Below are 25,716 nucleotides of genomic sequence, written 5' to 3' on the forward strand. Positions count from 1 at the left end.
ACATAGCTACAAAGTCAGGGGGCCAGGCCCTTGGGTGGCCAAGCAATGGGGGGGCCAGGCATTCGGAAGGGGGGGGGGGCATATGACGCAGTATCAATATCCCAATGTAATTGCTCGTTTTTATAGGGGAGATGATGTTTCTCAATGACAGAGCGGTCACATGATCGCGAGTGCCAGAGAGGCCGTGGCACTCAATGTGTTACCAGCGTCGTGTGAGAATTACACCTGTAATGATTTCTATTCCGTAGCCTATGTACAATGTGTGTAACTCTGAAAAAACTATGTATATATAATATATACTTATAAAAATCCAGAACTTGTTCCCTTGAGGGTATTCTGTGTAGCAGCAAAGGGTTAAAGGAAGTCAGTGAAATGCATAACTCCACCTATCACATCCTGAAAGGAATATCTAGGGGCAGCGTGGGTGATGTCACGGCGTTGTGTTCGTGATCCGCGTGCCGCAGGGGTTTTAAAACTCCATTTTGTTTCCCCAGCTAGGTATGCTACAGAGGGCACCTTCAGAGGTATCTCAGGAAGCAGGGGTTCCTGGAGCAGAAATTAATGGGGTTCAGCCCTGGATACCCTATTCGGAGGCCCCTACGAGATTTAACTGGCTGACTGTGGGGTTGCACCTTTACCCGTAATTCCTTTACTGCCATAGATGGGGAACATATCGGGCTGCCGGACACTGGCAGAATTCCTGTCGGAGGTGGAAGCTTGTTTACCGCTCTCAGACGTGCTGCTTTTCCATGCAGTGACACAGCGAGGTCGCCAGGCCAGCACAATAGCTAGAAATGAAGTGCCCCTCGTCCTGCCGGGCAGCGCTGATTGTGAGAGGTTTCCACAATGCGGAGAAACACTCCAGACCACAGGAGAGTACAACCTGAAATAGGGACACACAGCAACCGCACTGAGGAATTACATGTTACTCAACCCCGACACACGTCCCCCTCCTACACACCTCTTACTGCTTCTGTACCAGCAACCCCCACACACGTCACCCTCCTACACACCTCTTACTGGTTCTGTACCAGCAACCCCCACACACGTCACCCTCCTACACACCTCTTACTGGTTCTGTACCAGCAACCCCCACACACGTCACCCTCCTACACACCTTTTACTGGTTCTGTACCAGCAACCCAGACACATGTCACCCTCCTACACACCTCTTACTGGTTCTGTACCAGCAACCCCCACACACGTCACCCTCCTACACACCTCTTACTGGTTCTGTACCAGCAACCCCCACACACGTCACCCTCCTACACACCTCTTACTGGTTCTGTACCAGCAACCCCCACACACGTCACCCTCCTACACACCTTTTACTGGTTCTGTACCAGCAACCCAGACACACGTCCCCCTCCTACACACCTCTTACTGGTTCTGTACCAGCAACCCAGACACACGTCACCCTCCTACACACCTCTTACTGGTTCTGTACCAGCAACCCCAACACACGTCACCCTCCTACACACCTCTTACTGGTTCTGTACCAGCAACCTCCGACATGCGTCACCCTCCTACACACCTCTTACTGGTTCTGTACCAGCAACCCCAACACACGTCACCCTCCTACACACCTCTTACTGGTTCTGTACCAGCAACCCCCGACACACGTCACCCTCCTACACACCTCTTACTGGTTCTGTACCAGCAACCCCCGACATGCGTCACCCTCCTACACACCTCTTACTGGTTCTGTACCAGCAACCCCCGACACACGTCACCCTCCTACACACCTCTTACTGGTTCTGTACCAGCAACCCCCGACATGCGTCACCCTCCTACACACCTCTTACTGGTTCTGTACCAGCAACCCCAACACACGGCCCCCTCCTACACATCTCTTACTGGTTCTGTACCAGCAACCCCAACACACGGCCCCCTCCTACACACCTCTTACTGGTTCTGTACCAGCAACCCCCGACACGCGTCACCCTCCTACACACCTCTTACTGGTTCTGTACCAGCAACCTCTGACACGCGTCACCCTCCTACACACCTGTTACTGGTTCTGTACCAGCAACCCCCGACACGCGTTACCCTCCTACACACCTCTTACTGGTTCTGTACCAGCAACCCCAACACACGGCCCCCTCCTACACACCTCTTACTGGTTCTGTACTAGCAACCCCCGACATGCGTCACCCTCCTACACACCTCTTACTGGTTCTGTACCAGCAACCCCCGTCACGCGTCACCCTCCTACACACCTCTTACTGGTTCTGTACCAGCAACCCCCGACACACGTCACCCTTCTACACACCTCTTACTGGTTCTGTACCAGCAACCCCCACACACGTCATCCTCCTACACACCTCTTACTGGTTCTTTACCAGCAACCCCCGACACACGTCACCCTCCTACACACCTCTTACTGGTTCTGTACCAGCAACCCCGATACACATCACCCTCCTACACACCTCTTACTGGTTCTGTACCAGCAACCCCGACACACGTCACCCTCCTACACACCTCTTACTGGTTCTGTACCAGCAACCCCAACACATGTCACCCTCCTACACACCTCTTACTGGTTCTGTACCAGCAACCCCAACACACGTCACCCTCCTACACACCTCTCACTGGTTCTGTACCAGCAACCCCCGACACACGTCACCCTCCTACACACCTCTTACTGGTTCTGTACCAGCCACCCCCACACACGTCACCCTCCTACACACCTCTTACTGGTTCTGTACCAGCCACCCCCACACACGTCATCCTCCTACACACCTCTTACTGGTTCTGTACCAGCCACCCCGACACACGTCACCCTCCTACACACCTCTTACTGGTTCTGTACCGGCAACCCCAACACACGTCACCCTCCTACACACCTCTTACTGGTTCTGTACCAGCAACCTCCGACATGCGTCACCCTCCTACACACCTCTTACTGGTTCTGTACCAGCAACCCCAACACACGTCACCCTCCTACACACCTCTTACTGGTTCTGTACCAGCAACCCCCGACACACGTCACCCTCCTACACACCTCTTACTGGTTCTGTACCAGCAACCCCCGACATGCGTCACCCTCCTACACACCTCTTACTGGTTCTGTACCAGCAACCCCCGACACACGTCACCCTCCTACACACCTCTTACTGGTTCTGTACCAGCAACCCCCGACATGCGTCACCCTCCTACACACCTCTTACTGGTTCTGTACCAGCAACCCCAACACACGGCCCCCTCCTACACATCTCTTACTGGTTCTGTACCAGCAACCCCAACACACGGCCCCCTCCTACACACCTCTTACTGGTTCTGTACCAGCAACCCCCGACACGCGTCACCCTCCTACACACCTCTTACTGGTTCTGTACCAGCAACCTCTGACACGCGTCACCCTCCTACACACCTGTTACTGGTTCTGTACCAGCAACCCCCGACACGCGTTACCCTCCTACACACCTCTTACTGGTTCTGTACCAGCAACCCCAACACACGGCCCCCTCCTACACACCTCTTACTGGTTCTGTACTAGCAACCCCCGACATGCGTCACCCTCCTACACACCTCTTACTGGTTCTGTACCAGCAACCCCCGTCACGCGTCACCCTCCTACACACCTCTTACTGGTTCTGTACCAGCAACCCCCGACACACGTCACCCTTCTACACACCTCTTACTGGTTCTGTACCAGCAACCCCCACACACGTCATCCTCCTACACACCTCTTACTGGTTCTTTACCAGCAACCCCCGACACACGTCACCCTCCTACACACCTCTTACTGGTTCTGTACCAGCAACCCCGATACACATCACCCTCCTACACACCTCTTACTGGTTCTGTACCAGCAACCCCGACACACGTCACCCTCCTACACACCTCTTACTGGTTCTGTACCAGCAACCCCAACACATGTCACCCTCCTACACACCTCTTACTGGTTCTGTACCAGCAACCCCAACACACGTCACCCTCCTACACACCTCTCACTGGTTCTGTACCAGCAACCCCCGACACACGTCACCCTCCTACACACCTCTTACTGGTTCTGTACCAGCCACCCCCACACACGTCACCCTCCTACACACCTCTTACTGGTTCTGTACCAGCCACCCCCACACACGTCATCCTCCTACACACCTCTTACTGGTTCTGTACCAGCCACCCCGACACACGTCACCCTCCTACACACCTCTTACTGGTTCTGTACCGGCAACCCCGACACACGTCACCCTCCTACACACCTCTTACTGGTTCTGTACCAGCAACCCCCGACACACGTCCCCCTCCTACACACCTCTTACGGGTTCTGTACCAGCAACCCCAACACATGTCACCCTGCTACACATCTCTTACTGGTTCTGTACCAGCAACCCCCGACACACGTCACCCTCCTACACACCTCTTACTGGTTCTGTACCAGCAACCCCCACACACATCACCCTCATACAGGAATTTTGAGGCATGGTCCTGTAGGAAGATTTGATAAAACAATATGTATTTTATGCATTTTACTTATTGATAAAAACAATCTCTGTTTAATGCAGAAATCTCTTCTAATTAACCCCCCCCCCCCCCCTTTTTATTTATTTATTTAAACAGCGGGAACTTAGGGTCCGACTCCTCAGAGCTGAACCGTGCTATTTTGTGCCCCAGTCACCCTCCGGTTACCAGGAAACTTATTGGGGAAGTTACTGATATGACTTCCTGGTTTATAGAGGGGATTTAAATGCTGCCCAATAGGAACCTGCAACCGATGATATAGCCGCTTCCTATTGGCCTGAGATTTGTAGGGCATTTTATATTCCCTAGAGGTAAATGTAAGCCCTGTAACTTCAGCCATACGTTTCTCGGAAACCTGGGTGGTCCTGTACAAAATGGGGGTGGATTCAGAAATAAAAGAGTAGCACATTTTACATCATTACCATATTTCTTGAACAATCAAGTCTCTGTTCCATATTTCCTCTTTCAAGTTGTATTTAGACAATGATTTATATACGGTATTTGAGAAATATGAACAATATGATTAATGGTATTGATTATTAGCTAATGAAAATACTAGAAGCATATTACACCCTTATATATTCATGGACTAAGATACATGGTTTATATCCTATTATCTTCCCAGATGTTAGATTGTGTAATTAGTGATTAGAACGGTTGAATTAGTTGCATCCAATAAAAACATTTTGCTTGTCCATAAGACATCTTCCGATGCTGGAAGACATCTATGGCCAATAAGGTATCTTACTGTATGTTGTAACACCACTTAGTAATATGACCCTGTGTGAGAATAGCCTTATAGAGCCCTCTGGCTGTGTAATAACACAGTTATACTCTTTCTGTGCATGTAACATCCCATCACTTGCTATAGCTGCTGAAGACATCTCTTGAGTCACTGTATGCACAACACTTCATTTAATATCAGTTATTTAAACGGAGTTTACACTAATAGGAAGAGGGATGTAAAGTACAGGGAATATAATCAGCTGGTGAAGAAAAGGTGTAACAATAAATATTGAGGAGAAGAAGGCTGCCAACTAACAACCATAAAAACACTGTCACCCGTTGCTTTTCCTGCTGGGATGTGTTTTCAAAGATTGCACGAATTGTGTGTGTTTTGATGTCCGGTGAAATGCATCACATACAGTAAGCCGTTTAGGAAGTCTGCGTGGTGACTCTGATTAATAAAGTTGCATCCTTCTTCATTAAATCATTCGCTGTGTCACAAGAATGCTATCTATCACTTTGGCAGGCGATAAAATACGCACGGCTAGGGCTGCGTCCATAGAAGGGCAGACCGCGCTGACGCGTCCGCACGCTGAGCGATCAGACTGCCTAAAGGCAGTGATCGCGTCTATACAGCGTGCGGGCACGTGCGCGCAGAAGCGGGAGGGTGCGAAAGGGCGGTCACGTGAGCGGTTCGCCCAATGAGGGCGAACCAGCTCCGTGATGTCACTGGCCCGCCCATAGACACGCCACCGGACGGCGCACGTACGAATGCCAGGGGAAGCACTTGCTTTCCCTCAACCTCCGCGCGCCTCCGCACGGCTTCAGTGTCTATGGACGCAGCCTTAACACACAACATGGAGCAGAAAACGACATTAGGGCCTAGTGAACTTGTGTCTAGTTTTGTACTTGTTCAATAGTAACAATTTCATGTAAAATGCTGTTATTATTTGTATGTTGCTACGTTTCAAGTACACTTTTTGTGCCCTTGCAACTTGATCTCATCTAGGACAAGGCTGTTTTCTTGCTTGCAGGAGCAGAAGGTCAAAACTGTTTATGGCAAACAAATGAAACAGTAAAACTATTAGCAACTTGTCCTGTCTTGTAGCCAATCACTCCTAGGTGGTGTTTTTTTTTTTTTTTTTAAACTTACGGGTTGAGAGTAATGTCTGCCCAATCTTTATGCCATCAATCAACATGGCACTACATTACTATTCATACTAATCACAGTATTGTTTTATTTATCCATACTAAATATAGAATACCCAAGAGTATGTCTGCATGTCTGCCACAGGTCATCAACCCTGCTACATTCCCCGCATTGCCATGAGACCGAGAGTCAGATCCTCTAAGCCAGGGGAGCGCAAACTTTCCCCGCTGCGCACCCCTGCCTGTGCTGCCCCCAGCTCCTGCCCCCCTCCTTACCTTGTCTTCGGTGTCAAATGACGCCACGGGTCATGTGACCCTGCGGCGTAATTTGGCGCTTCGTCGCCGAAGACAAGGTAAGGGACGTTGCAGAGGCCTCACGCGATCCCCCGGCTTTCATTTAAATACCTTGGGGAAGAGCGCGAGGCCTCTGTAACCGCCGCACCCCCCCCCCCCCTGAAAAATCTTGTGCCCCCCAGTATGCGCACCCCTGCTCTAAGCTCTATCCCCCCCCTGGCTCATACTGTACGTTACCTAAAACAGTAACGACTGTTGTTTTCCCTGAGTTTAATGCATATCCACAAAGCTAATTCTATGCAAAAATAATATCCGTACCAGATCTGAACGAATATCTACTAAAGCAGGGGTGCACAAAGTGGGGGGGGCACAAGATTTTTCAGGGTCGGCGCGGCTGTTGCAGAGGCCCCATGCTCTGCCCCAAGGCATTTAAATTAAATGCCAGGGGACCGCATGTGGTCTCTGCAGTGTCTATACCTTGTCTTCGGCAACGCGGCGTCAAATGACGCAGTGGGGTCATGTGATGTGACGCATTGCCATGGCAACGCGCATCAAATGAAGCCGCGGGTCACATGACGCGATGTCACTTGACCCTGGATCTTAGGTAAGGGGGGGGGGGCGCGAGCATAGGTGCTGGCAGGAAGGGGGGCGCAGCGCACAAAGTTTGCGCACCCCTGTACTAAAGCATGTTAAGGTTAACGCATGGATTTAATGTGACTTACCCCTACCTCGAGCGGGACCCCTCCCATTCCCGATAAACACATCATACAACTGCTTGGGAGAAATATTGGCCACGGCTTTATTTATAACAACAAGATAAATATATCATATTTATCCCCAACTAAGGACCCAGCCAGATTGCTCCGCTCACAGTTACTGTAGCTCGAGGGAGACCCTCAGCTCGCGCTCATCCAGCCATTCAGTGCCCATCGGAAGGTCACCACCATTCCGTCCGCCACTGCCTGGAACGGCATCGCCTTCTCCAACTAAACATTTCGAGGTCTGAGACCTCTCTCCAGGAGCCAATACTGACTGAGCCCCCCACCACCCTCCGCAGTGCAAACATTACTCCTACCAACACATACCCAAAGCTGCGACAAAACAGGGCAGAATCCCAATCTTTTCTTCCCAAATCCGCCATCCTTCAGGCCTAAAGACAGGGCGGGTGAGTGGGACGTCGCTCCAGTAGATCTTAGTGTAAGGAATCGGGGAGCGCGTCCCCCGCGGCGCACTCCCTCCTTACCTCATGTCTCGCGCAACCCTGCTGTCCTAACGGCGCGCGCGCTCCCGCAGGAGCTTTTCTGACGCAGAGTCTGTCTCCGCCCCCCGCTTGCTACGTGCATCAGCGTCGCGCGGCGCGCACACGTGACGCATGAGCACCGCTCCCAAGCTGCATGTCAACTCTCGTTATTATGCCCACCTGTGTCCTGTGTTTTTCTCCTAGCCGTGCCCCCGCGGAGGCCGTGCCCCCGCTCCGCCCCCTCTCTCATTGGTCATTCTCTCCCATATATGCTCAGCTGTGCCACTTGCACTTTGGCTGAGCATAGTTCCAGATAGCGCTGTTCTCCCACTTCCTGGTTCCTTGTCCTGCCTTGTCTTGTTCCCTGCTGCCTTGCTTTCAGATTGACCTCCTGTGTACCGACCCGGCTATTACTTTGGACTCCTCACTTCTGGCTTACCGACCCGGCTTACCTCAGACCTTCCGCATCTCTCCAATCCCGACCATGGCTTACAGACATCTATACTTCTACTGGCTCCAACCCCTGACCACAGCTAAGCGGACACTGACCATTCTACCGGCTCCTACCTCTGACCTCGGCAAGTACCTAACCATTCTACTCTCACCAATCCTGACCCGGCTGCCTGATCATCTGCACTCCAGACGTGCCCCCGTGGCTGTGGGTGGCGTTTATACCCATTCCCACCTTAGCACCGGGGTCCCGCCTTGTTTGTGGTGAGCCCAGCGTTACCCTTAGAAGAAAGAAGACAAAAGACCCCCCCTAACTTAAGCACCCCTCTCCTAACGCATCCCCCGGGCCTGACTTCACGGCTATTTAGGGGAGGGGCCTCTCAGCCTTATTTCATGCCGCCCTTTCTTACAGATCTACGTCTTTCCTTACATTGGGTAGGTCCTTCCTAAAAGAGGATTTACCCCTATCCAGACCCTGAAATATGGATTTTGTGGGAGAGAAAGAGAGACAGATACTATGACCTAATGTGAATGTTTAAAGTGTATTCAAATGATTACAATTTGCATATTTCCCAGGTATCTCAGGTGTGTTCACAGGTATCTCTCCACATGTTGTATAGAGGAGTGTTTTGAGAGGTACATAAGTCAATGGGTACTCTACTAAAATAGGGCTCTGTGTAGTGATGTGAATACGCTCCCCGTGTATGGGTCACCCGTAATTTCTTATCCAATGTTTATTTTGTACACGAATCTCGTAGAGCTTTTGGCTGCTGCTTTACATAGCTTGTGCAAAGCTCAGCCTGGACCCAATCAGAGACAGCTGTTTTTGTCCTTTTAGACTGATCAGCTTGAGCTCGGTCACCAATTCTGTATCTGTTAGTGGTACTGTATGACTGATCCATAATCAAAGCCCCCAACTTTCTGGAAAGCTCAACTGGAACAGGTTTACGCGGGACTACAATATACTGAAGATAGAGTATAAAATATAAAGGCTGCTGTACAAATGTGACAATCCTGTCATGTTGTCTACTGTAATTCCTGGTCTATTTGTGCTTCTGCCAAGAGCTTTACAAAACAGGACTGTCCTGGCTAAAGTGGGACGTTTGGTAGTTACGTTCATAGTAAGTCTGAACAAGCAGAAGGACTAGCGCGTCCTATCAAACATGTATAGGGAAGGGTTGGAAGTACACACACGAGAGCACATAATTCAGTTGTGAGTAATAAAAGCGGAGGTGGTTACGTGGGAAATTGATTAAAAAAACGGAATGTGGAAACAAATGCTCATTTTGTTATGGTGCCATTTTGCCATGAGAGGTACAATATTGTTGTTAGATCAGGTCCCTTCTGAACCAGTCCAGCCTGTGCCCAGACACAGAAGACGGGTCTGTGTGGGTGAGAGACAGCGCTAGCACACACAGCCGCAAAGCTGCACAAAGTGAGGCACAGATAAATTTCCTCTCTCACAGGAGAGCTGGAAAGGTCTATTGTGATTGATAACAAAGGACTCTTATAAACAACACTAGGGGATCATTTCTAATAACAACCAAGAGATCTCTCAAAGCCACAAGGTGCATCCGGAAAAGGGCATTTTAGGGTAACCCAAACAGAATGTAATGTAGTCTTTTCTTCTTTCACTGCCACTAATAAATGACGTAATATCTACTTTAACTCCTATTCTGTGTATATTGTTTATATTCTGTGCTCACCCGACCCCACTTTTTAAGTAGCAGGTTTTTCCCTGTACCTGTGCAGGGCATGTCTATTAGACCAGGGGGCACAAACTTTTTTCCCTGCGCCCCCTACTGGCAGTTACCCTTTCTCCGCCCCCCACCCTCCACCCTCCTACCCCTGCTTACCTCGGCTCTGGCGTCGGCTCCGGCGTCATGACGTCACGTTGCCATGGCAACGCGTCTAAGAAGTCGCCAGAGCCAAGGTAAGTACGGTTTACAGAGGCCTTCGCCGCTCCCCCGGCACTTAATTTAAGTGCCTTTGGGAAGCGCGCTGGGCCTCTGTAAACCCCGTGCCCCCCACAGGCAGTCTCGCGCCCCCCAGTTTGCGCACTGCTGTATTAGACCTTTCTCCCTCCAGCAGAGGTAAATGAGGATTTTCACAGGTAGTGTTAGGACCTGCATACTGGTCATGCCGTGACGTGGCTGCATACTGGTCATGCCGTGACGTGGCTGCATACTGGTCATGCCGTGACGTGGCTGCATACTGGTCATGCCGTGACGTGGCTGCATACTGGTCATGCCGTGACGTGGCTGCATACTGGTCATGCCGTGACGTGGCTGCATACTGGTCATGCCGTGACGTGGCTGCATACTGGTCATGCCGTGACGTTGCTGCATACTGGTCATGCCGTGACGTGGCTGCATACTGGTCATGCCGTGACGTTGCTGCATACTGGTCATGCCGTGACGTGGCTGCATACTGGTCATGCCGTGACGCGGCTGCATACTGGTCATGCCGTGACGTGGCTGCATACTGGTCATGCTGTGACGTGGCTGCATACTGGTCATGCCGTGACGTGGCTGCATACTGGTCATGCCGTGACGCGGCTGCATACTGGTCATGCCGTGACGTGGCTGCATACTGGTCATGCCGTGACGCGGCTGCATACTGGTCATGCCGTGACGTGGCTGCATACTGGTCATGCTGTGACGTGGCTGCATACTGGTCATGCCGTGACGTGGCTGCATACTGGTCATGCCGTGACGCGGCTGCATACTGGTCATGCCGTGACGTGGCTGCATACTGGTCATGTCGTGACGTGGCTGCATACTGGTCATGCCGTGACGTGGCTGCATACTGGTCAGGCCGTGACGTGGCTGCATACTGGTCATGCCGTGACGCGGCTGCATACTGGTCATGCCGTGACGTGGCTGCATACTGGTCATGCCGTGACGTGGCTGCATACTGGTCATGCCGTGACGTGGCTGCATACTGGTCATGCCGTGACGTGGCTGCATACTGGTCATGCCGTGACGTGGCTGCATACTGGTCATGCCGTGACGTGGCTGCATACTGGTCATGCCGTGACGTGGCTGCATACTGGTCATGCCGTGACGTGGCTGCATACTGGTCATGCCGTGACGTGGCTGCATACTGGTCAGGCCGTGACGTGGCTGCATACTGGTCATGCCGTGACGTGGCTGCATACTGGTCATGCCGTGACGTGGCTGCATACTGGTCATGCCGTGACGTGGCTGCATACTGGTCATGCCGTGACGTGGCTGCATACTGGTCATGCCGTGACGTGGCTGCATACTGGTCATGCCGTGACGTGGCTGCATACTGGTCACGCCGTGAGTCACGTGCTCACAGGTGTACCGGACGTAACAATCTTCAACTCTTTTTAACCTTACCTACATCTCTTTGATCTTCCTTCCCTTTTTCCTTCCCCTTTTTTCTCTTGTATCTGATTTTGCAGCCAAGAAAAGAAACTGGGAGATACATTTTCTAGCTCCCCATCCCTTGCTAGCACCCCCGTGCGTGAGTCTCGATCTCTCCGAATGCCGTACGCTGCCCCAGGCATGCTGGCATGAAAGTGATAAAGCAGGTAAATGAAATATATACAGTATATTGCAGGGGGGGGGGGGTTGCATTCAATCACTCTACCAGCCTTGTGCCTATGAATATAGTAATTTGCTGAAGAGGCAAATTATTATTCTATGCAAAAGCTGTGTATTACGATAGGCATCAAGGTGATAAGTTGCCTCATATATTCATAGCCAGAGAGAATATGTACCAGGCTTGTTAATTAACCGATTTAGCTTTGGTACTAGCTATTCGTTGAAAGGCTGGCTCATTCTCAATAGAAACACTCGCACAAATCTCAGGCTCACAAGTTAGATTATGCTTATTTAGAGGTTCCTTTTTTTTTTGTCCATAGCCCTTAAATGTATGGCATTAGGTTTGTGAGGTTTAGAGATCAGGAGAAGTGTAGATGAAGGCTCTGAAGAGACTCTGGACTCCAGGTAATCTTACGTAGGTTTCTCTTAATTATGCAGAAAAGGCACAAACCGCAGACAAGCGCTATCCTTGTCCCTGATTGTCCATGTCCTAGGACAAGCATAGGGCTTGGAGCTGAAGCCAAGGTTGGGTGGCTGCTCAGTCTCCTTGGGAAGCATCCTTTTCTGACTCTGCAGATTGGAATATTCCAGCTAATGCTAATTACTTAAGAAATGTAAAAATACTACTAGTGATAGTAGTATGTGATATGTGGGGCGTTAACCTCTGGCATGTGACAATTTAGTAAGAAGATGGACAATGCCCAGTTAACTATGCATTAACTCATACTAACTGCACCCCCAACTCTCTGTAGCTCTGTTCCAGGAAGCACAGCTGCTGTCACTGCTGCAACTCTTTGGCCTTGAGGAAGCACATTTATAATGTAAATGTGTGAATCTGCCAGGAGAGGTTTTTGTCCCAGGGAAAAGGAGGCTATGTCTCATGGAGTTTATGACAGCATCCCCAGGTGTTTGTGTCTGAGTCTTGATGCTTTCTTCTTTTAATTGTTCTTTTGATATATGATGTGGACAACTTTTTGGAAATATCCATGTATTATGCTGCATGGAAGCCAAGAGGAATGTTTTCTATTTCAAACAATATTGCAAATTATACACTACATAGAACTATTTCTGACAACCTAGTGAATACATTGACACCTGTAATGCTAATGAGGACTGTGCCGCAGTGGATGTAAGGGCAGTCCCAAGCGTGTCGAGGTGATCTAATGACAATATTTTGAGCCCCTTAACTATTAGAGGCGCCTGCTATGAACTAATGAGTTATGTCTAGATTAACGCTTTCTCCATTTTCTCACCTATTCTCTCCTAGATCCTCTACAATCTGGCTTCTGCACTGCTCACTCCACTGAAACTGCCCTCACTAAAATAACTAATGACATCCACGCTGCCACAAACAAAGGTCATTACACTCTACTTATATTACTCGACCTCTCTGCAGGCTTTGATACTGTGGAGTACCCTCTTCTCCTTCACACTCTCCATACTCTTGCTATCCGTAACAGAGCTCTATCCTTGATCTCCTCTTACCTCTCCCCTCGCACTTTCAGAGTCTCGTTTGCCAACACATCCTCCTCAGTTGATCTCTCTGTGGGGGTTCCCCAGGGATCTGTCCGGGGCCGACTTTTCTCTTTACACACTGTCTCTAGGTGACCTTATCACATCTCTAGGGTTCAAATATCACCTCTATGCTAATGACACACACATTTACTTTTCAACCCCTGACCTTACACCTGCTGTACAGAACAAAGTCTCTGAATATATTTCTGCTATATCAACCTGGATGGCCCGCCGCCGACTCAAACTTAACATGTCCAAGACGGAGCTCCTCATACTTCCTCCCAAGCCTGGCCCTACTGCCCCTTCTACCTTACTGTTGGCAGCACTATCACACACCCAGTATCACAAGCACGCTGCCTAGGGGTCACATTTGACTCCTCCCTCATATTTTCCTTTCACATTCAAAATGTAGCTAAAACCCCTCGCTTCTTCCTCCGTAATGTTGCAGATAAGCACTATCCTCTGTCGCTCTACTGCTAACACTGTAACGCAGGCCCTCATTCTCACCTGCCTTGACTATTGTAACCTACTGCTGTCCGGTCTTCCTGCCTCTTACCTGTCTCCCCTTCAATCTATCCTAAACGCTGCTGCTAGAATCAATTCATCTCTCTTCTAAATCTCAGCGTCTTTCCTGCTGAAATCCCTCTCCTGTCTTCCTATCAAATCCCATATTACACTCAAAATTCTTCTCCCCAATTTTAAGACTTTACACTCTTCTGCCCCTCCTTACATCTCAATCCTAATTTCTCACTAAACACCATCCCGACTCTTGCATTCTGCTCACGGATGTCTTCTCTCTACCCTTTTTGAATCTAAATTCATTTCCCACCTTAAACCCTTCTCACTCACTGCCTCACACCTCTGGAATGCCCTTACCCTCTCTATCCACCTTTGAGACCCATCTTGAAACCCACCTCCTTAACAAAGCATATGAGTAGCTATGTGGCTGATACTTCACACCTCATACATCGACCTTGGCCCCTTGCAGACGCACTTAAAAGAACGCCCTCCTACTGTCTCTGTACGTTCTTCCTACTTCCCAAATAGAGTGTAAGCTCTTCGGGGCAGGGACTCTTTTTCTTAATATTAGTTTTATGTCTGAAGCGCTTATTCCCATTATGTGTTATATGATTAGGTCATGGGTATTTCTTCTGAGAAGCGCTATGTACATAGATGGCGCTATATAAGTAAAGATATACATACATGAACAACATTATTAATGAGATATGTATAAATATTTGAAGAACATTGTTTTTAATGTTTAATATTTCCATGAGATGCTTCTGAGGGTTTATGATCTCTATCTAATATTTTAGTGATTATATTATAACGGTGCAGTGTTTCCATTGAGATGAAATACGAAATGTTTTAATAGCGCACAGAAACATCTCGCGAGACTACAGGACACTACCATTATGGATGCGGAATGATGACGTCATCACCGGATGAAACGCAACTGCATTCCACGTTTCCAATGGAGGAGAGACATTATCTGCATAGGACACACTTGGGGTGATCAGCGTTTGCTGTGGGGGGGTATGTTTGCTCACCTGTTTTAATTATATGGAGGGGTATATGTAGATGGGACATTGTGTTTGTCTGTCTGTTCATTACCAGTCACTTGACAAAGGCCTAAGTGAGGCCGAAACGTTGTGTATCATGAATAAATTCTTTTGCTGATAAATCCGTGGAGCCCTGGATCATCTCTCTTGTTTCCAAGAAGTAATACATTGAGAGTTACCTCTCGTTTTCACGTATGTCCTGGGCACAGAGTTATGATGACAAATACATGTCAACATTCCACACTGTTTAGTTTAAATGGCCCGTGGTCCCCTCCAGCGGTGAAGGGGTTAACTCGAGAAGATACAGTATTAGTCACTAAGGACCACCCAGGTGAGGTCTGCATCTGGATCAAGCCGGGAACACTTATCATATCATAAACACAGCTCAGCAAAATGCACCCACCAAATATGTGCAAATTCCTCCCAGGCCGTTTGGTTTTAAAGAAGCAGACAGCAGCATTTGGTAACACGGGGGCAGAAAATACTGCATCAGTTCTATCCAAAGAAAATATACCATCAACGTTAAAAAAAAGATCTCCTTGATCATTTTGGTGTACTTTAGTTGCCCCAGATATTGAGAACCCTTAGAACAGGGGCGGCCAACTCCTGTCTTCAAGGGCTACCAACAGGTGACCTTTTCAGGATATCCCTACTTCAGCACAGGTAAAGTCGTTGGCGGATTGAGCCACCTGTGCTGAAGCAGGGATATCCTGAAAACCTGACCCGTCGGTGGCCCTTGAGGACTGGATTTGGGTACCCCTGTCTTAAGAGTCGCATCCAACCAGAAAGGACCAGTCTTCCTCTGACAGGCAGATGAGATTTATACCCTCCAGCTTTCTAGCTGATACTGTACCTATTTCTTATGTCCTGCAGCTGATAAACCCAGGTGTACTAATTGTACCTATTTCTGCCTCTGTGAGACCGAGGAGAACTACATTGACCATCTCCCATTGGTTGAAGCTCGGAACCTTCAGCTCAGTACAGCTTGACGATCAATGGGCGATTTAATAAATGCAGCGGTTTGTAGGGACTTTATCACCACTTCTATCTTATGTATATATTCGTACGTACAAATAAATCAAGAAATACCGCTGTTTTATGGGTAACATGACCCTTGCATATAATACATGGCATGTGCTAAGCGGTCTTCGTGGGTGGGGCTCACTTACTTGTAAGCGCCTGTAATTCACATTGACAGAGGAATTAGTGTACTTATATTCATGCGGCTGGCTTTATGCACATATGTCTGTCCTGTGCATCTCAGCAACAAGGAGTAGTATACAACTGCAGTAGGCTAGTAGGATATTGCTTGGACTGCAGCTTTAACGAAGACAAAGATCCCAGTGAGTATTTAAGGGGTGCGCATACTTTTTGCACTGCGCCCCCTGCCTGCTCTCCCCCTCTCCCCCAGTGCTTGCGCCCCCCCCCCCCCATACCTTGTAGAAGTGTCAAATGACGCCACAGGGATCACGTGATGTGATGGCACGTGACATGACGCTGCGTCATCATGGCGCCGCGGGTCATGTGACCCCCAGCGTCATTTGACGCCACGTTGCCATGACGTCACCTGAAGCCATCTGAATCAAGGTAAGGGAACTTACAGAGGCCTCCCGCGGGTCCCCGGCATTTAATTTACATACCTTGGGGAAGAGTGCGGGGCCTCTGTAAGCGCTGCTCCCCGCCCCCCCTCCCCCCCCCCAAAAAAACATTGTGCCCCCCAGTTTGCGAACCCCTGGAGTATTTTAACACATTTAATGCTGAGAGGTCATACACGGATGCACAGATTTACTAACGGGTGCTCAGCTTTACCACGGCTTACTTCCTATTCAAATGAATAGTAGTTAAAACGTACTAAGGCATAGGACCCTTTACTGAGTAAGGGCCTGAGTTGGATGGAATGCTCTGTGAGCTGTTGCTTATCACCGTTACTGCCCAGACATTCCTCTCTCCTGTGGATGATACACTGCAGTGATTTATTATGCACGCAGAAAATCTAAGTGGCTGGCTGAACGAAACGGCAATAATAAACAAGAAACATTTCTTTTCCATTGCAGAGTAGATGTTTATTTTCAAATATATATATATAATCGTCTAAAGCGTAAGTGAAAGGCAAAAGGTATTCTGTAGTGGCGTACACGTAAGGAATGTGTAACATCGCATGTCTGCCGTGTGCTTCACATGCGTGTAGCTTGCCAAGCCAATGTAGAAAAGCGGTGACAGCATGGGACGGGCATATAAAACTCATACAAAAAGCATTGCTTGAGAAGTCTGTGGAGGGCCACCCACTTCAGACACATGATCGCTCTTAAATACACAAAAGGACCACACCTAGACGTCTTCAGTTACAAAACGGGGTTTGGGAACAGCCTGCATATTTAAATAAACAACGAGTATACCAGGTGTCTGGGCTTTTTCAGTGCCACCCGCCCATACGTTCCCTCGAATTGTGCACTTGTCCTGTGTCAGTTTAAGTACGGATATTTATCCTATTAATGGTGAAGGTTTCACATCTCCTTAACAAATACAGCAGGCGTGACTTTATTATATGTTTCACATGGTGAGGTTAATCCATTTCTCTTTGTCCATCACTGTCCCACTTCTTGGAGTGTACAGTATGTATTAAGCTGCCAGACGTTTGTACAGACGCACCCGTAGGTGCATTCTTCGCTTGAATCCGCATATATTACTTGATAATCATGTTTCATACACGTGGGGCAGATTATTGGTCAGAATTGACTCTACAGAAGGCAAAAGTAATTGAGGGCCCCGGATGCAGACTTTGTCCCATTGTCAGGTAAGTTCTCCCTAACCCCTGCTACAATAACTTGCCAAATTCCATGCAAAACACATGGGGGGTAAATAGGTGAAAAAGAACCTGATACCTTCAAGCCAAGAAATGTGTGTTAAAGATGCATCTCCGAGAAGTTAATGTATCAAAACTGGCAAAAAATCACCCCGCATTGCCCAGAGAATGGAAACACCGTTGTTTTATTTGGCAAATATGGAACCATATGCACCACATTCTTCCCAGTTTTGACACCAGCAGGCTTTGATACATGTCTCCCTAAGTATCAAGTTAAAAAAAAAGCTTTTGGGTCCCTTGACACCTAGATCCCTATTCAGGCAATGATGCACTGACATACATTCTAGTGAATTAAAGTTATGGCATCATGAAAAGTGAATTACCCCATTCTCCCGATGTTGAATAAGGGTCATAGATTCTATTGAGAGAAAGCTCATAGCAAGAAGGGTTACAATGGTTGGAGTTTGGTTAATGCTTTCAGTGAAACACAAAGGTAATGCTTAGTTAACTTCTCTGGCACTGAATGGGTGAAATAAATCTGTCATTTATTCCCACTGCACCTGCATCCCTGTGTCAATTCTTTTCCCCAAACTCTGCCAGCCCATTGCTTTAAGGACGTGGCCCCCCCTCTGCATTCAATTCTGTAAATAATCTGCAACCCTGTGCTAACCTTGTATAACCGACTACAATTGTGAACATCCCAACGCATCAGCCATGTACAAGTCTCGGCGCACGATGCTTCCCCTAGTCCCAAGCACTGTATTGCTGAGTAATTATACAAACAGTTTAAAAACGTGATGTCTGATGCATCAGACATCAATATAAAAAAAAAATATCACATAAAATGCACAACGTCCTCTCCTTATAAAGCTATGGAACGGCACAAGGTGACACACAGGTGGCATTCCCGAGTGGGACATCTTAAACGGTCAGAGAGATGAAACTGTTGTATCTTTGAATGTTTCTTTTAAGGATTTCAGAACACGGTCCAAGAACTCGTTCGAAGCGAGGGCGGTCCAGCTTCACACATCGGAGCGGCCCCCGTGCAACAACAGTCGCTGCCCTGGGGCGGTTCAGCAACAAGGCTATCTCACCTGGGAGCAAGACACGCTTCAGTAAAGTGGAGAAGGGGAGCTGGGCTGCTCACATTTTGAGTCAAGATATCATGTAACAGATTAAGGGACATATTTGCTAAGCAATGCTTCTCCATAACACAGTAAAGCCACAGATCTTCGTTAAGCGAGTGAACATCATGTTAAATTAACGGCACGCGATACCTTACGTGCATCTTCAAAGCCAAGTCCTGGTTTGGTCCGGAAAGGGCTTTGCGCTAACAATAATGGATCTTAGTGATATTTATTTGCTCCTAACGCCTACCCACATAGGTCCATCAAGGTTAACGCTGGGTCATACCTAAGGTGGCGTTATTCCCATCCGGACCTGGTAATATGGGTTTGGATGGGAGAGGAGAGGGTTTGGATGGGAGAGGAGAGGGTTTGGATGGGAGTGGAGAGGGTTTGGATGGGAGAGGAGAGAGTTTGGATGGGAGAGGAGAGGGTTTGGATGGGAGAGGAGAGGGTTTGGATGGGAGAGGAGAGGGTTTGGATGGGAGAGGAGAGGGTTTGGATGGGATTGGAGAGGGTTTGGATGGGAGAGGAGAGGGTTTGGATGGGAGAGGAGAGGGTTTGGATGGGAGAGGAGAGGGTTTGGATGGGAGTGGAGAGGGTTTGGATGGGAGAGGAGAGAGTTTGGATGGGAGATGAGAGGGTTTGGATGGGAGTGGAGAGGGTTTGGATGGGAGAGGAGAGGGTTTGGATGGGAGAGGAGAGGGTTTGGATGGGAGAGGAGAGGGTTTGGATGGGAGAGGAGAGGGTTTGGATGGGAGAGGAGAGGGTTTGGATGGGAGAGGAGAGGGTTTGGATGGGAGAGGAGAGGGTTTGGATGGGAGAGGAGAGGGTTTGGATGGGAGTGGAGAGGGTTTGGATGGGAGTGGAGAGGGTTTGGATGGGAGAGGAGAGGGTTTGGATGGGAGTGGAGAGGGTTTGGATGGGAGAGGAGAGGGTTTGGATGGGAGAGGAGAGGGTTTGGATGGGAGAGGAGAGGGTTTGGATGGGAGAGGAGAGGGTTTGGATGGGAGAGGAGAGGGTTTGGATGGGAGAGGAGAGGGTTTGGATGGGAGAGGAGAGGGTTTGGATGGGAGAGGAGAGGGTTTGGATGGGAGAGGAGAGGGTTTGGATGGGAGTGGAGAGGGTTTGGATGGGAGAGGAGAGGGTTTGGATGGGAGAGGGTTTGGATGGGAGAGGAGAGGGTTTGGATGGGAGAGGAGAGGGTTTGGATGGGAGTGGAGTGGGTTTGGATGGGAGAGGAGAGGGTTTTGATGGGAGAGGAGAGGGTTTGGATGGGAGTGGAGAGGGTTTGGATGGGAGAGGAGAGGGTTTGGATGGGAGAGGAGAGGGTTTGGATGGGAGAGGAGAGGGTTTGGATGGGAGAGGAGAGGATTTGGATGGGAGTGGAGAGGGTTTGGATGGGAGAGGAGAGGGTTTGGATGGGAGAGGAGAGGGTTTGGATGGGAGAGGGTTTGGATGGGAGAGGAGAGGGTTTGGATGGGAGTGGAGAGGGTTTGGATGGGAGAGGAGAGGGTTTGGATGGGAGTGGAGAGGGTTTGGATGGGAGAGGAGAGGGTTTGGATGGGAGAGGAGAGGGTTTGGATGGGAGAGGAGAGGGTTTGGATGGGAGAGGAGAGGGTTTGGATGGGAGAGGAGAGGGTTTGGATGGGAGAGGAGAAGGTTTGGATGGGAGAGGAGAGGGTTTGGATGGGAGTAACGCCATCTTTAGGTGAGACATGCTTAACTCCAAGTTTTTGAAGCTAATGTATTTTTTCTCAAGTACAAATTTCTGCATGATATCTACACTACAGGGGACAGGCTGGGGCACAGTGAGAGGCTTTAAATTTAAAGCTGAGGGAAACAGCCTCCCAGCAGAAGCAGGAGGCAAACATACGACAGGAACTCAGATACATGGCATGGGTAGAAATGTGCCAACGGTAATAGAAAATAAGGAATAAAACAAGGAGGAGATCACGTAGGGGCTAAAGGTTTCCTACGCAAGGCTACAACAGGCATGGGGAGACCTGGCTCTTATCTGCTCTCGGCTTCCATCTTTATGTAACACCGTAGTAATATGGGGCTTACCAAAGTAATATGGGGCTTACCAAAGTAATCTGATGGTCCCAGTCGTCCAACCTCCACATACTCCTCGTTGTCAGATCTACGCTGAAGCACAGATGCTGTACCCTACGAGACATGGAGATACGAACATTTCATGATATATTACATGTACATTACATGTACATTACAATTACGTGTCTGTGCCGTACACAACCAAGTTCATTCTTTTGTATTATTATTATTAAATAAAGGCCGTTCTGTGAACCTCTTGCTTTGCATTGCATTGGTGGCTCTTCTGGCAGCAAAGGGTTAATTATATACAACAGAAAATACTTATTGTGTCTTTCCTCAACTGGAAAGCACAGTAATTTAATAACAAGGTATTTTGTGTATTTGTTCGCACGGTGCACTCAACGTGCAAAACTGAGTAAAGTAATCACTAGCTGAATTGATACTAATCATCTCTAACCCAGGGGTAGCGAGCTCCAGTCCTCAAGGGCCACCAACAGGTCAGGTTTTCAGGATGTCACTGCTTCAGCACAGGTGATGCAGTCATTGACTGAGCCACCTGTGCTGAAGCAGGCACTGATTATACTACCTGTGCTGCAGCAGGGATATCCTGAAAACCTGACCTGTTGGTGGCCCTTGAGAACCAGAGCTGGTTACCCCATGCTCTAACCCAGGGGTGGCCAACTCCAGTCCTCCAGGGCCACCAACAGGTCAGGTTTTCAGGATATCTCTGCTTCAGCACAGGTGGCTCAGTCACTCCGACTGAGCCACCTGTGCTGAAGCAGGGATATCCTGAAAACCTGACCTGTTGGCGGCCCTCGAGGACTGGAGTTGGCCACCCCATGCTCTAACCCATACAGAGATAATGAATGTCATTTCCTTCCACAATAAGCTGGTACACGTACTTCTTACATGAGGTAACAATTTACAGAACGAAGGGGAATCCTCGTTCTTGTTTATATGCAACTTGTCATGTTTATCACATGAATCAACGTGAATGATCACAGGTTTGCATAACTCCTGGAACCTCCAGACCAAGGAACTACTACATCGTATAAACTACTGTAGCAAGAGCGTTGAAAGCAATGGGTGGACACGTGAAGCAGTAAATAATGGTGGCCGCCAGAGAACATCTCACCAGAATAAATGAAATCTCCCCTGCATCAACTTATAACAGCGTGGCTTCTTTTTAAGCCCAGATAACTAACCACAACCTGAGTGATGGATCGTTTGTTTAACTTGTTCGTGGAGACGTTACCTCACCCTCTTTCTAGCTGTGTTCTGCGCATTTCATGGAGAAAATGCATACACAGAATATAATGGGAATACACGTTTCTATAAATACAGAGCATGTGCATGTACTGAAATAGAAAAGTAATGTCACTACCTTTCACATATTCAAAGAAACGCCCCGTGATGAGTTACAGGCTCAAAAGATTAAAGCAGTGAAACTGTGTGCTCTGCTCTCAGGGGCCTTCATCACAGCAAAAGACAAACATACCCAGTGCTACATCCAATGTGACACAATACACAGTTACATACTTCAGTGTTAGTATTCTCATGAGTAAGGGTCGTTTAGTTAAACCCTTTGGCCCAAGCGTTATAAGCCTGCACGCCACGTCACGGCATGACCAGTATGCAGGTCCTAACCTCCATCATAGCAGTCCGAGTTCCAGACTGTGCTATGGTAGCTGCTGGTTATTTACTCATTTGAGTGCAAGCTCTTCTGGCCAGGGACTCATAGTGCCTGTGGAATTCTATGTACAGTGATACACACACTGTCAGTAGTACAGTATATAAGAAACTATGAAACGGGGGAGATTTTGCCACATTTTAGAAGCACAGCTCCTATTGCCTGTAAAGTGACATTTATACACAGCTCTTCTGCCCTCCACACTGATGACATTTTTTTTCTTGCAGACACACTCCTGAAGCTCCCCCTCCCCCCCAACAGGACAGGTTTTTAGGATATCCCTGCTTCAGCACAGGTGGCTTAATCAGTCCCAGCTTCAGCACAGGTGGCTCAATCAGAGGCTCAGTCTTTGACTGAGCCTCTGATTGAGCCACCTGTGCTGAAGCTGGGTTATCCTGAAAACTTGGCCTGTTTGGAGGGGGGGGGGGGGGCTTGAGCACCCATACAATAGATCATACACTCTTGCCCGTGCATTGTCTTCCACAACCGCTCATTAGATGAGAAGGAGATTCCAAAGGTTTGCTGCAGGTGGCCGATTTTAATGTAGCATCCTAAGGTACTTGGCTCAGGATAAGGAACTAACCAGGGACATCTATGGGAAAACAACTAAATTACCATCCATGCTAATGCCAGGTTTTTCAGCCTGTGCGTGCCAACTTCAGAGCAGTGTGGAGTCTTGCCAACGCTGCCCTCCTATACCTCCTTCAGACATATCCATACACAAGCCAGTAAACGTCCCAAAGAAAAGGGGGGCGGGGGGGAGAGTTGCATTTTAAGGATTCCTTCCCTACACAAAGCCAGTCATTATCCTCCCATTCTCACCAGCCACAAAATCTCTTCCGAGTCCACATAAAAGCGAATAGAATAGATTATTATCCCTGAACAGCCTCATGTTTCTGATTATCTGCAAAAACAGAAGAAAATAGTATCCACAACTAAAAGAATAAACTCCCCAATAATTAAGCTTCCCAAATACTGTTTCAGGTTTAACGGCATAAGGTTAAACAAAAATAGCAACCAAAACAACTAATTAGCTGGCTTTTAAAGCGTTGTTTATGGAATTATAACAGGGGCGGGTGTCCTTTTGCAGCTGAAGTGTATTAACATTAGCTCCAGGAAGCCCGCAGGTTCCTGAGACACTTTCCGGTTTTATTGCTGGTTTCATCCTGGACATTTGAAGATGTCCACTTTGGTTGTCCAATGAATAGAAAGCCGTAAGCCACCATTTCATCCCTCCGATGACTTTGTGGTTTCCTAATGTACCCTAGGGGACTGCATGATGTGGTGGCCATTTTGATTTCTCTAGAGTCCAATACAGGGGTGGGCAACTCCAGTCCTCCAGGGCCACAAACAGGTCAGGTTTTAAGGATATCCCTGCTTCAGCACAGATGGCTCAATCAGTGGCTCAGTCATATTGAGCCACCTATGCCGGGATATCCTGGAAACCTGACCTGTTGGTGGCCCTTGAGGACTGGAGTTGCCCGCTCCTGTATTAGACTCTGGTGGTTTAAGGTTTCATGATATTGTTCGGTAAACATTCCCCGCGGTTATCACCGGTAACTATCTTGGGAACACGGGCGGGTGCCCAGGGCTAAAAACAGCGCTCCTGAGGATTCTCCGGGTTCCCATCATGCAATATAAATATCTGGCGGGACGCTGCTTTAACCTTTCCCGTGCCAGAGGTCCGACTGCACCAGAATGCCATCGGACCTTCGGCATTTGCGGTCATGTGATTGCTTCAGCAACCGCTTCTGGCTGAGAGGGCTCCACTTCCATTTCGATTGGGCCAACTGCTCCATTGAAGAGGTAAGCCCGATCAGCCCCTAGATTAGGGGTGCGCAAACAGGGAGGGGGATCGTGACATTTTCTGGGGGGGGGGGAGTGGCGTGGCACGTACAGAGCCCCTGCGCTCTTCTTCACAACATTCAAATTAAATGCCGGGGGAGCGCGCAAGGCCTCTGTAAGTCCCTTACCTTGTCTCTGGCGACGCGTCGCCATGGCAACGTGGTGTCAAATGACGCTGCGGGATCACATGACATCAGAAACCGCAGGAGAGACGTCAAGGGGGGGGGGGGCACACAAGAGTTTGGGAACCACTGCCCTAGAAAACTAGTGTTTGTGCCATGACACACCTGGCACTGTATACCAATAGGGCATCTGGCGTTAAGTTAGAATAAAGGGCAAATTAACTAATTACAGGGTAGAAACAATTGAATAAAGTATTTTTAATATATGTTTTTAGGGGTAGTCTACTAGTAATGTCACACTGTCTTTGAAGATCCTTGTTACCATGCCTAAGTGACCTTATTTATTTTGAGCCCCAGGCACCAATATATTAGATTGTAAGCTCTGTGGTTCAGAGATGCGTGCACCATTTTTTAAAAGTGCACCACTATATTTAGGGTGAAATATCATCCGTCTAAATGTTGCATGTAGGGGAGGGCCGCCTAATATTTCTTCTTGCAGCTCGCTAATGATTTTGCTTGCATTCTTAGCAGCCATAAGCGTACAGATCTTTCTAAGAGGTTCAGGGGGAAAAGGGAGGGGGGAATAAGGTGGAGGGGGGTGGAATAAAGTGGAGGGGGGTGGAATAAGGGGGAGGGGGGTGGAAATAAGGGGGAGGGGGGGGAAATAAGGGGGAGGGGGGGGGAAATAAGGGGGAGGGGGGGGGGGAAATAAGGGGGAGGGGGGGGGAAATAAGGGGGGAGGGGGGGGGGGGGGGGGGAAATAAGGGGGAGGGAGGGGGGGGGGAAGGGAGGGGGGGGGAATAAGGGGGAGGGAGGGGGGGGGAATAAGGGGGAGGGAGGGGGGGGGAATAAGGGGGAGGGAGGGGGGGGGAATAAGGGGGAGGGAGGGGGGGGGGAATAAGGGGGAGGGAGGGGGGGGGGAATAAGGGGGAGGGAGGGGGGGGGAATAAGGGGGGGGAATAAGGGGGAGGGAGGGGGGGGGAATAAGGGGGAGGGAGGGGGGGGGGAATAAGGGGGAGGGAGGGGGGGGGGAATAAGGGGGAGGGAGGGGGGGGGGAATAAGGGGGAGGGAGGGGGGGGGGAATAAGGGGGAGGGAGG

At 49.1% G+C, this 25,716-nt stretch overlaps 1 protein-coding gene across 1 annotated transcript in view; it reads right to left on the minus strand.

The window, feature by feature from the left end:
- Positions 1–17,025: 17,025 nt before the first annotated feature.
- PRKAR1B (protein kinase cAMP-dependent type I regulatory subunit beta) overlaps positions 17,026–25,716 on the minus strand; it is a 112,784-nt gene continuing 104,093 nt past the window's right edge. Inside the window, exons 10-11 of the mRNA XM_075565485.1 lie at positions 20,993–21,074; positions 17,026–18,875 (exon numbers count right to left, since the gene is read on the minus strand). Coding sequence (XP_075421600.1) covers positions 18,703–18,875; positions 20,993–21,074 — 255 coding nt within the window. The 3' untranslated portion in view covers positions 17,026–18,702. The remainder of the gene's footprint in view (positions 18,876–20,992; positions 21,075–25,716) is intronic.

This window comes from Ascaphus truei, chromosome 11 (assembly GCF_040206685.1).
Source record: "Ascaphus truei isolate aAscTru1 chromosome 11, aAscTru1.hap1, whole genome shotgun sequence".
NCBI lineage: Eukaryota > Metazoa > Chordata > Amphibia > Anura > Ascaphidae > Ascaphus > Ascaphus truei.